The 13,084-nt window shown below is 32.0% G+C and overlaps 1 protein-coding gene across 16 annotated transcripts in view; it reads left to right on the top strand.

Annotated features, from left to right (window-relative positions):
- The window catches only part of NBEA (neurobeachin), a 611,133-nt gene that overhangs the window by 159,725 nt on the left and 438,324 nt on the right, over positions 1 to 13,084 (top strand). For all 16 annotated transcript variants that reach the window (XM_036228295.1, XM_036228296.1, XM_036228300.1 and 13 more), the window contains one exon: positions 12,286 to 12,394. In XM_036228295.1, coding sequence (XP_036084188.1) covers positions 12,286 to 12,394 — 109 coding nt within the window. The remainder of the gene's footprint in view (positions 1 to 12,285; positions 12,395 to 13,084) is intronic.

The raw sequence follows: 13,084 nt of genomic DNA on the forward strand, positions 1-13,084 counted from the left end.
AAATTAAAAAAAAAACTTTTCAATTACAATTGACACTCATATTAGCTTCTAGTGTACAACATACTGATTAGACATTTATATAACTTAAGTAGTGATCATTCCAGTAAGTCTATACCCACCTGGAATTATGCTGTTATTACAATATTGTTGACTATATTCCCTATGCTATGTATCCTGTGACTATTTTGTAGCTACCAATATGTATTTCTTAATCTTGTCACCTCTTCTACCCATCCCCCAATCCTCTCTCCCATCTGGCAGCCATCAATTTGTCCTCTGTATCTGAATTTGTTTCTGTTTCATCTGTTTGGTTTTTTTAACCAAATAAATGTTACTTATCTTTAAAATTTAGTGATAAAAGCTGGTAGACCAATATTTAAATAAACCAGAATAAAGTTAATGACAGAAAAGTTAATGAAGCTAAAGCGGGGCACCATGTAATGATAAAGGTAAAATTCACCAGGAGGATAAAACAGTTTCAAATGCCTATACACTTAACAGCGTAGGTGAGGTATAGAAAGCGAAATTGGCTAAATTTGAAAGGGAAATCATAATAATTAGGAATTTTAACATATTCTTTGTATTTTCTTGATTTTTATATTAAATTTGTTTGGGTGACATTGGTTAATAAAATTATATAGCTTTAAGTGTACAATTAAATAATATGTCATCTGTATATTGAATTGTATGTTTACCACCAAAGTCAGATCTCCTTCTGTCACCATATATTTGACCCCCTTGACCCTTATCGACCCCCCCTGCACCCCCTTTTCCCTCTGGTAACCGTTAAACTGTTGTCTGTGTCTATCAGTGTTTGTTTGTTTGTCCTGTTCTTTTGTTGCTTCCAGTTTTATATCCCGCATGTGAGTGAAATCATATGGTTCTCAGGTTTTCCTGTCTGCCTTATTTCGCTTAGCATGATATTCTCAAGATCCATTTATGTTGTCAAAAATTGCAGCATTTTATCTTTTCTATGGCTGAGTAATATTACACTATATATATGTACCATATCTTCTTTATCTAATCATATATCGAAGGGCCGTCTGTCGTTTTCATATTTAGGCCACTGTGAATAATGCTGCACTGAACATCGGGGTGCATATATCTTTATGGATAAATGTTTTCAGTTTTTTTTTTTTTTGGTAGATAACCAGAAAAGGATTGCTGGGTCATATGCTAATTCTATTCTTTCTTTTTTGAAGAACCTCCATACTGTTTTCCATAGCGACTATACCAGTTTATATTTCTACCAGCAGTGTATGGGGGTTCTTTTTCCCTACGACCTCTCCCACACTTGTCTTGTCAATGACAGCCATTCTAACAGGTGTGAAGTGGTATCTCATTGTGGCTTTGATTTGCCTTTCCCTACTGGCTAGTGTAGTTGAACATCTTTTCATTTTTGTTGGCCAAGTTTTTATATTTGTAAACAGCATTTTCAATAAAGGGCTAATATTCACAGTATACAAAGAACTCAACATCAGAAAACCAAACAATCAAATTAAAAATGGGCAGAGGACATATTATTTTTTTAAAAGAGCAATTACAAAAAAAAATTAAACTATAAATTTGAACAAAAATATCCAGTGACTTGATTAGCATATAGATTATTCTCAAGCACACACAAAACTATAAAAATTGTTCAAACGAAGCCATTAAATTGTCTATATAAATTTAAATAATCATTATATAAATTACTTTTCACCCACAGTACAATTAAACAAGAAATCAGTGATAAAAATCAATCTATGACAATGGAAATCACAAACAACTCATAAGAAGAAATTATTGTGCAAATTATAAAATAGACTCAGAAGATATTGAAAATTATATATGATTGCACTCCTGAGAATTAGCCTAAGTGGAATTGGAAGCAATTTTAGCTGAAAATATTTATATTAAAAAAAGAAAGGTGTTTCACATTCCCTCCCCCAACTATTTCAATTTTATGCTGAATCTAAGGGTAGTTTAATATCAGGATATCTTTTAATATGATCTATTTATTAACACATTAAAGACTAGCTATATAATTAAAATAGGCATAAATTTTTTAAATAAAATTTAGTGCTAATTCATCATAAAAATTCTTAGGAAGCCATAGAAAATGATTTCCTTAACCCAATAACATATAGCTACCAAAATTTACCATAGTCCAATTTAGGAATGAAATGTTAAGAGCATTCTCTTTCAATAACAAATAATGAAAGCCTGTTTCACCACGCCTGTTCAAGATGGTGTCGAATTTTGACATTTATAGAACAGTCTACCTCAAGACAGCATAAATTTTTTCAAGTGCATATACAGTGTTCTTCCGGATATATTATGGAATTGAGCTATAGAACATAAAACAAGTCTCAATAAACTTAAAAGAATTGAAATCAAGCTCAATATGTTCTTTGACACGACAGAATTAAATTAGAAATCAGTAAGAGATGTGAGAAGTTGCTAGATATTTGGAAAGTAAACAATATACTTCTAAAGAACACCTGGGTCAAAATGAAATCACAAAGATAAAAATAAAATGCTTTAATTTGAGTAAAAGCAAACCCATAATATGTAACAATTTCTTGAATCTTCATGCATTGCTGATGGGAATGTAATAAGCTCTAGCTATGTTCCACAAGAATTTTCTTTTTTTCTTTTTTTTTAAGTTAAAAACTTTTTCTCAGTCTCAAGGTGGCCTCTTCTGTGTGTCCCCACTTGTAAGGCTTCTATTCAGCTAGACTTCAGGTGACTCTCAGTGATGGCTGTTCTGTAGTTTAGTTGTAGTTTAGTTCTGTAGTTTAGTTCTGTAGTTTAGTTTAGTTTTGATGTGGCTGTGAGACGAGGTGAGCATAGCATTTACCTACTTCTCCATAGTTGCTGGAACCAAAAGGATTTTCCAGTTTCTTTAAAAGTGTAACAAAATGTAACACTATAAAACCCAGCATTTCCAGGACAATGTATGTCCATACCTAGAAAGGACAATGTATGTCCATACCTAGAAAGGACAGTGTATGTCCATACCTAGACTTATGCATGGATGTTCCAGGACTATTTTTTATAATACCCCCAAACGGGAAAGAAGCCCAATTTCATTGATTGGTGAATGGATAAAGTAGATATCCGCACAATGGAATATTATTGCACAATTAAAAGGAAACTACTGATGTACGCTATGACATTAATGAGTGCTAAAACATCATTCTGAATGATAAAAGCCAGATGCAAAAGACTAAATATTGTAGGATTACTTTTATATGAAATGTCAGGAATTCAGATTAGTGGTTATGTCGGGCTAGCAGTGGGAGTGGGGATTATCAACAAATGAGCACAAGGGAACTTTTCAAGGTGATGAAAAGGTTTTAAACTGCAGAGTGGTGACGATTGAGTGACTGTAAGGTTTTTAAGAAATCCCTGAATTATGCACTTATAAGTTGTGTGAATTTTATGTTGTGTATATTATATCTCAATAAAGCTAATAAGAATTTGAAATGCAAAATTTAAATCTCTTAGAAAATGTAGGATAATAGTGTTATCACCTTGGATTAAGGAAGTGTTTCTAAAATGATAAATAGGCAATCAAAAGTCATCCAGGAAAAAGTTGATAAACTTGGCCATTAAAGTAAAAAATGCTTTAAAAGATACAATTTCAAAAGTAACAAGACAAGCCACACAGTAAGAGAAGATATTTACCATTTATCTGGAATGTAGTGGATTTATATTCTAAATATATGAAAAATCATGTAAACAAATAAGAAAGAAAAACCATGAAGAGCATGAGTAATATAAACAGTCATTTCACCTGAGAGGAAACCTGAATTCACTGTAAGCATATGGAAAGATCTTCAACTTCCACTGCAATAAAAAAAGTGCAAATAAAAAAGTTGCATTTAGCCCTTTATGATAGTAAACTTTAAAATTTTTGATGATATCAAGTGTTGGCAAAGATGTGAGTAAGGGAACCTTTCAAATCACTGGTAGAATTGTATAATTGGTACAGTCATATTGGAGAACACATTTATAATTTCCAAAAAGGTGAAAAAAACTCATACTCTATGACTAAGTAATTCCCTTTTTAACATAGAGAAACTATCAACTTAACTTTCATGAACCTAATATAAAGCAATAAGGTAAGCTGCAGAATACATAATAATGATACCATTTATTTAAACTTCCAAAATATGTAAAGAAAATGGAGTAAAACCCACAAAATTCATGATATCGTTTACCCTGAAATATACTAAAAGAATGATGGACAATGTCCAGGTGTGCTTATTTTGATGCTTTTTTGATGGCTACATGAGTATTATATAATTTCCTCTCTTTTTTAAAAAATCAGGCTTTAAAAACAATGAACAGGTAAGGGAAGGGATAACAAAAACAAAGCAGAAGTTTGCTGGCACTGTTAAAATTGGATGGAATTTGAAAGTACAGAACAGAGAGGATGCAATTTTAAATTAGAAGTTCAAAACAATCTAGAATGACATTATACATTGATGATGGTACAGAGATTTTCTTATGGTTATACACTTGAAAGCATCAAAGCTTGCAGTCAAATATGTAAATCAAAACATTAGAGAGGCAATAAAAACTTGATAAAGTATAATAATAATAGATAGTATATCTTTTTTCAGAATTGGACCAATTGAATAGATAATACATAACAATATAGAGAAGTTAAATATATAGTCATAGATCTTGATTCAGTAGATATATGTTCAATTTTACATCTTTTAAGAATATACTTTATGGCTATAGAACACTTACTTAAAAAAAAAAAAAAAGCATGTCATTGGCCATAAAATTAACAGTGTGGACAAAGAGATTTTATTGTCTATTCTCCGACCATAATGTAACAAAATTAGAAATCAAAAGAAGTTGAGCAAAAAAAAAAAACTCAAGTTCTTAAAAATTAAGAAACAGTCCAAAATATCCCTTAGTGAACAGAATAAAATAAAAGGAGAATCAGAAGTTATCTAAAGAGATCTATGCATTGTAGCAAAATTTACTCAGAAGTAAATAATCCCAATATTAAAGAATAAAAATTAAAAATTAGAATGCATACTCATATTACATTAATTAAAAGACAACCATTTAAACTAGTACAAATTAATAAAGATGAAAGCTATTATCAACAAAATAGATAATAAAAACTGTTGAAGGGATCACTAACTACAAAGGTGATTTTCTTGAAGGAACCAATAAAATGGGTAAGACTTTTTCATACTTTATTATTAAGATAAAATGGAGAGATTCAGACTGAAGAAGAGCTTTTAGAATTATAGGGCAAATTATAAAAATGATGAAGAAATGTATTACTCTATAGCAACATAGAGTAGGTCATCTTTTGGTTCTTAGTAATAACATCATTTTGTTCTAAATATTAAAAAATATTATATTATTGTGTCTCTATACATATATATACTTTCTTCCATCAAATAAAAGTTGGGAAGAAGAATATCAAGTCATTAATGAACAGGTGAATGCACAGGAGCCCAGAACATAACTGTTTTGTTTCACTAGTAATCATTATCTGATATTTTGACAAACCTGTCCTGTGGTTTCATAATCCTTAGTTGTGTTTTGATAGATCTCTTGTAAACACCGATAGGTGCTTATATTGTTGAGTTTGAATAGCTTATTCATTTTTAGCATCAAAGTAAAAATTTGAGGAAATGTAGGTTAAAATCTCATAATCTTACAATTGTCCTGATAAATTGAAGGAAATTAAAAAGCATAGTAGTGTCCAGTAGTTGAATAAATAATGATTCTTAATATAGAATAATAGAACAGTAGTGTAAAGTGTTTTTACTTTCAATTTACTAGAAAATAAATTGAAAATATAGGTAAAATTATAAATTATTTCTTAAAAACCATAAAAAATGTTTTATAATTGTAGTAAGTGAAGAACTATATTATCCGCTTTAATGGAAAGACTCAATTATATAAAGGTTGAATTGTAATAAATCAATTTGTTAACATAATGTTTTGGAAAAAATTCCAGGTTTTATTTTAAAGTTTATAAAACTTCTGTAAACCTCCGATGAACAAATGAGTAAAAGCATCAATGAAAGATTAAAAAATAAGAATGTGTGTATCATGATTCATCTAATAGACTTTATACCAAGGCAAGAACTTTTTAAAAAGCGAATAAAGTGGATATGTGATAAGTCTAATAGATCTTATACCAGGACAAAGAGCTAAAAAAGGTAAATGGAAACCCCACTTATTGTGATAAATCTAATAGACCTGATACCAGGGCAGGAGCTAAGAAATAGGTGAATACATACTACTTAATGTATGTATGTTAGATACTAGGGACATGATTAAAATGTGAATTATCCAATACTGATGATGGAAAATTGTTTAATTTCTGAATTGGACAGAGAGAAGTTCAGAACAGACCTTAAACCATGTCTCCCCTTTCTTCTCTTATGCACCCCCCCCCAAAAAAAATCAAAAGCAAATATTAGAGAGAATAAACATTTGAAATTGTGGACTTCTAGATCAAGTTGATAAGAGAGCTGAAAGAATTTTCTTCATCTGAACCTAATGAAGTAAATAGTAAATAGTAAAATAGAGCCTTCTTTAAAAAAAAAAAAAAGAAAAGAAAAAGAAAAAATAGGTCCAACCAAGTAAAGAAAGCTGCATTACATAAAGTAATGCACTCAAAATATTGACAGCTGGCAACAAATATATTTGATAGTTATTCTATTGAAACCATTGTCTATAATGAAGTTGGTAAAGAGGATATCTAGAAATACTCTATTCTCTGTAGTGGTTACGTTAGTTAAAATTAACTTCCCTTTTGCATAAAACCCTTTTGCCTGACTTTGAAGACCAGTTATAATCTAGTTCAACATTTTCCTGATACTGCCTGGAAATTTCTAGCACATTTCTGGACTCCTTCCTTGCTTTCAATTTATAGTAGTTTACCTTTCTCCTATAAACCTCACCTCCTCTAATCAAATCTTTCTCAACTGTTTTAAGTTCTTTCACGTGATTGCTCATCCATCGTAATGTAGTAATGTAGTAGTTATACATACCCACCGTTGTCTCAGACTGCTAGGGTTTGAATCTCTGGGAATGTGTCTTAGTTACCTGCCCGCTACCTCAGTTCCCCCTTGTGAAAATGAAGTAGTAGTAGAATTTACCTCATGGAAATGTTGATACAAAGTAAGTACTAAGTATCTTTTTAAAATTACAACTACTATTACTATCATCTGTCTCATAAAAAAATTTTTGATAGCTAAAGAAAGAACCAGAAGATTATGGGTTGAGTTCGTAGGTATTCGTAATCCATTCCTGTGCCTGCATAATCAATAGAATTCGTATTTCTCCCACAATGGAATGATGGAAACTTATTAAGTATCCCTGTTTTCTTTCGAACGTGGGTGGGGGAAAATAATTGCTGGGAGAGACATGGACATTGAACAACTAAGGCTGACATGCTGTGAGGGAAGTCAAAGTTCCAGGTCTTTTCTTATCAGTTGGAGGATCAGTCCAAATCCTGAGATGATTTCTCCCTGAGAGTGAGATATATCTATCCCCTTAAGTATACTGAACTTCAGTAGAGACAATTTTTAAAAAACGGTCTCAGAAGAGAGTAGTACTGTTGCTCTAATAAAATCTGTGCACAGCCTCAAGCTGTCCTTTTTCTGTCCAATTAAAGCCTTTATACCCGAAAAGTAAATAAAACATGAAATGCTTGGCCCTGAAAACTATCTTATGTGACAAAGCAAATTTCAGTGTGAATAAAGAGAGACGATGAGTAGTACACAAACTGTATAAAAACAGAATAAATACTATAACAAAATGCATAAGCATAACCAAGATGAAAAGATGGCAAAGAAATCACACTAATATGACACTACAAAAGGAGAGAGACAAAGAAATGAGTAAAGGACAAGTATTTAGTCCAGAGGAAACATCTATTGAGGAACGGAAGGTAATAATCTTTTGACTTACAGAATAAATTGCAAGAATATAAATTCAATAAGCTGTCAAGAACAAGATAATAAAAAACAAAATGAGATGAAAAGGAACTTGAAGAGTTAAGGGAACAAATTGATGACCTAAATTATATAACGATTTTAGGAAATGTATATAATATAGAGAGAATGAGATACGGAGAACAGTGTAACCTAATGATAACCAGAGTCTCTGGAGGGCAGAACCAAACAAAAGATGAAGTACTCCATGAGATAAAGAAAGAACTCATTTGTGTATAGGAAAAACATATGATATTCTAGAAAAATGTGACAGTGATCAACACAGAGACATATAGTATGTAAATTGAAGTTTAGAGATAAAAGATAATTCCTATAATTAGACAAAAAAAGAAGTTGCCTTCATCTGGTTAAACATTTGGTAGCACTCAGGGTTCTCTGCAGTTACACTTGATGCCGAAAGAAATAAAGCAATGTCTACAGGTTCTGAGAGAACATGTGACCCAAGAATGTTAGATCCTCATTACCAGGTGTTAAGTATATAGATACCAAGTCAAAATTCAGAAGACTGACTTCATGATCTCTTGAATGACCTTTATCCATTGGAGAGACGAGCCAAAAGAATGAAACCAGAAATGGTGAAGACAGGGTCAAGGAACAGAATTTAAAATAGACCAAGACGTAACAACTAAATGTTTTAAACCTTGATGATGGTAAAATAGCAATATAGATCACAAAAACTGAGAGGTAACAAAGGGTGGGAGTGCCGATTACCTGTTTTTAATATAAAGGAATAACTAATACTTTCCCAAACTGAAATGTTTATTTAAAATATATATCACTTCACTCTTTTATTCAATAACATCTCTTTTGATGAAGAAAGTCACCTGACTCTCATAAGGCTTTTTATTTTGTAAATTAAAGAAATATTTTTTTAGTTTTATGTCCACTTCTTTCCACTTTGTTAAATATGAATAAAATTATATTTGATGCTTTTCGTTTAAAATAACATTTAGAATGATCCCATTAGTATGACTTCCTCCTATTGTTCCTTCCTTATTCTATCTCCTTTCTCTCCTCTTCTCCATAAAGAGATTTCTAATGTTTATCATTGTTTATAATGTTACTTCTTTTAGTGGCATTCTAAAACTTTCTGCTTTGTATTTCCCTGCACTACTTGCATTTTTGTGTTGTGTATCATTTAGTAAAACCAATTAAATAATTACGAAAGTGAGTTAAAATAGAAACTACTGTAAGAGAAAGAATATGGAATATTTACTGATCAATAGTCTTTGCAACATTAACAAATAAAGAAATAACACGGTTAAAGTTTGATAGATTTCATTCATGAAAATTAAAAACCACCTCTGTTACCCTCCAAAAAAACTTGAAATTCAAAACATGGAAAATATTTGTCAATTATTTGATAAAGGGGTAATGCCCTTAATATTACTAGAGTTCTTCTAATCAGTAGGAAAAAAGTGGCCATACAGAGAAAAAATGGTCAGAGGATGGCATCAGGTAGTTCTTGTAAGTTATGTAAGTGGTCAAAAGGCTAGCGAACATTTATTAGCATTACTTGTAAATTAAAATAAGATCTATTTTTGCATATCCCATTCATAATTTTTATGATTATTATATTACATAGGATTGTTGAAGCCAATAAAATGCATGTGTACTTTGATGGCAGAAGTTGGAATCTACATACTTTTTGAGGTCATAAACTGCAAAATTTTACAAAGAAAATATAAAAGTTTTTAGTCACATCATTTTATAACAATAATTTAACATAAGGAAATAATTATGCCCAAAGATTGACCTAAAGACACAAAGTTTTTGGTGGAAAAAAATCATAAATAACATAAGTGGCTTACAGTACTGAATGGATAAATTAAGCCATATTCTTATCAATTGTATTAGATGACAATGAAAATTCAAAGCACGGTGTACTGTTGATTTTTTGGAAACAAGCTACAAATGACCTTACCTAGAATTATTTTCGTTGTATTGCTATCACCTATATTTATTTTTCATATTTATATGTATGGTAATTAATCTGGGAGAAGATAAACTGATATTTAAAATGATTATCTCTGAGTTACAGAATTATAGGTTTATTTTTTCTTTTTCCCCTTCTAGCATATTCTGTAATTTGCTACAAGAAATATTTCTTTGACTATTCAAAAAAAACCTTGTTTGTTTTGTGAAGGACGTTAGATATGTTTTCAATGGCATGTTTAGTAAGATAAAAATAGTATAATTTTTATGAGAATAAAGGTACTGTATTTTTTTTTTTTAAAAAAGGATAATCCTCTTAACCCAAGTGGGCGGAAATCCTATAAAATTCAAGAGGTAAAGCAAATAGGCACTAGAGTATATGCCTCAGCGGGACCTTCCTGAGCTGATGCGTAGCAGGGGTCTCTGTTAGAGGGTCCCAAAGAAGCAAACCATGCGATGACTAGGCCCCCAGCTCGACTCTGCCTGAGAGAACGGATGGCATTTGCAGCTGCTCTTGACTCCTGTGCAGCGAAATTTAGTGGTAGACATTGTTTAAGCTGACGCATCTCTTCTGTGCAGCATGCATAGCATTCTTCGAGACCCCCCAAAAGGCTAGAATTAAGCTGCTCTATAAACATTTAACATCTTAGGAAATAAACGGGAGGGTTGTAATTTCTTAGGTGAAATTGTAAGGGCACAGTTAAGAGATTACTCTAAATACCAGATAGCGTGAATAGATAACTCTTATCAGCTCTGTGTACCAGAAAGGTGTATCAAGGGCTATGCTTTGGCATTTGTTCTTTTCCAATTCGGAGCAAATGAAAGTTTCAGGCCTCCTTTTTTCTGGATGTGGCTTGAATTGGAAGACACTAGAGCCTTCCCCTCCATAGTCCCATAATATCTATTAGTCCTGATTTTTTTTCTCTTTTCAATGACCAGTTGACCTTTTTCAATGTCGTTTAAGTGTTTTACAAACACAAACACAAGACAAATGCCCAAGCTTCTCATGGGTTTAGGTAGTTTTGCTGTTTCTGTCCCTGGAAGAAGGAGGCCTGGGTGAGGGGAAGCAGCTGTCCTAAGTCCTTTGTCGTGCAGTGTAGAGAGTGGAGGCTGATGTTTAGAAGAGAGGATTTCCAGGTGAGTGGTACGCAGAAAAATGGGTCAGTTTTTTGATTTCCATATTAAGGTAATGTTAGCTTCTCTGAAAGACAAATTGTAACATTTCAGTCACTTAATCAAACTGGTCATTTCTTTCTTGTTCACATAAAATCCAAATCACTGTTCTTCAGCCGGCAGTTTCCTCTCAAGTCGTGATTCAGAGACCCAGGCTGCGATTTTCATCTTGTGTCTGTGCCTCCATCACGTGGCTCCTGTGTTTATGCCATGTGAGAAAGAGCACGAGAGACACGCATGCATGCTTCTCCTATGGCCCTGGTCTAAAAGTGGTCCACATTTCACGGGCTGTAACTCAGTTCAGTGGCCATGCCGAGCTGTAACATGGCCTGGAATTACAGTATAGCTGTGGACTCAGGAAGAAGGAACAAGAGTTTGGCAATTACGTAGTCAGTTTATGTCATAGTTGCCAAGTCCCAAAAGGGAACCAGAAAAAATCAAATGAAATACCTTGGGTTGGGAGTGAAGAAGATCCAGATCTTGAATTCTAAAACAGTGACACAAGGTGTATAGTAATTCCCTGAGCTAGAGCTAAGTGCTCAGGAGGCCTTAATAGAGCCTTCTGTCCTAATTATGGATTGGGTGAGAGGACAGTTAAATGAGCCAACAGTAAGAAAGGCTTGTTTTTTCTTACTGTCATTTTTGTTTTAAATGTTTTAAATCCAATGGCAAACTACAACTACAAGCAACAATGAGTCCTCTTTACTTTTATTTTGCTATGTAATTCCAACATCAGGCTAGAATACTTTTAACTATAATTAAAAATTTTTGATATTAAAATTTGTCATAGACTCTTTTATAGAGTTTAGATTTGGACAAAAAGAATTTAAAAATTCTGTGAGCTCTGTGTTAGAAACCAATAATCTTAACCTAGTAAAAATAACTCCTATAGTTTAGAAATTTGAAAATAATAGCTGTCAACATTTATATAATGTTTCCTAATTTGTATATTAAACATTTTAATTTGTACAGGTATTTTATATGAGAAGTGTTTAAATAGTAATTTTGGAACTTTAGAAGATAGCTATGATATAGATTCATTTCTTTTTTTTAGATGGAAGTTAAAATAATTATGTATATGATTCTGTATCTGCTTATAGATTGTACTTTATTTCAAAGTCATAAGAATAGGAAGTCCAGTATACTTCATAGTATTTTATGTTTTTTTCCCCCTCTTTTTCTCCAGGAGAAAAGTTGAAATTATGCATACCCATAGTCTTTTCACTCTTCTTGGAGAAAGGCTGATGTTGCATACAAACACTGTGACTGTCACCACGTACAACACACTTTATGAGGTAAAAATTTAAAAATGTGTGATGACAATTTTAAATGTATACAATGGAAACCCTCTATGGAATTTGAATTAGTAGTTGGTCAGTTAATCAAAAAATCTGGTAAAATTTAAAAAAATTAAAATATTTTCAAACATATCTATGTACGTTTGTTTATTTGCTAGTTTTTTATGTTGGTCTGGGGGCTTTTCTTTGCTGATTGGCTTTGTACAGTGTTTCTTATATATACCACACCCATTATTTATTATATGTTAGTTCTCACTCTCCCTTCCCATCTTTTTCTGTCCCTAATATGTAGCAATTACCAACATTAACCTAGAATTGATCCTGGGATAAGTTGTAGTAGTATTATTTGTAAAAATGATACCTGGAAGAAACTTCAGATCTCATCATTTCAATTCACAAATCCCTTTCTTATCATTTCTGACAGGCAGCTGTATAGCTCGGGATTGGCATTTTCTATGAAATGCACGTGCTATTTCCCAAAGTAGCTCTTTTTATTTTTAAATGCTATTACAATTTTAGGAATGTTGTCTTATATTAACTTTAATTCTACTTTTCTGCCACTGATCTTCAGTGGCCCTGATTTTCTCCTCAAGTGCAATGATTAGCAAACTGCCAACACTCACTTTTGCACGACCATGAACTAAGGAGTTTTTTTTTTTATTTTTAAATAGTTGAAAATAAATAAAG

This window comes from Rousettus aegyptiacus, unplaced genomic scaffold (assembly GCF_014176215.1).
Source record: "Rousettus aegyptiacus isolate mRouAeg1 unplaced genomic scaffold, mRouAeg1.p scaffold_m13_p_11, whole genome shotgun sequence".
Classification (NCBI taxonomy): domain Eukaryota; kingdom Metazoa; phylum Chordata; class Mammalia; order Chiroptera; family Pteropodidae; genus Rousettus; species Rousettus aegyptiacus.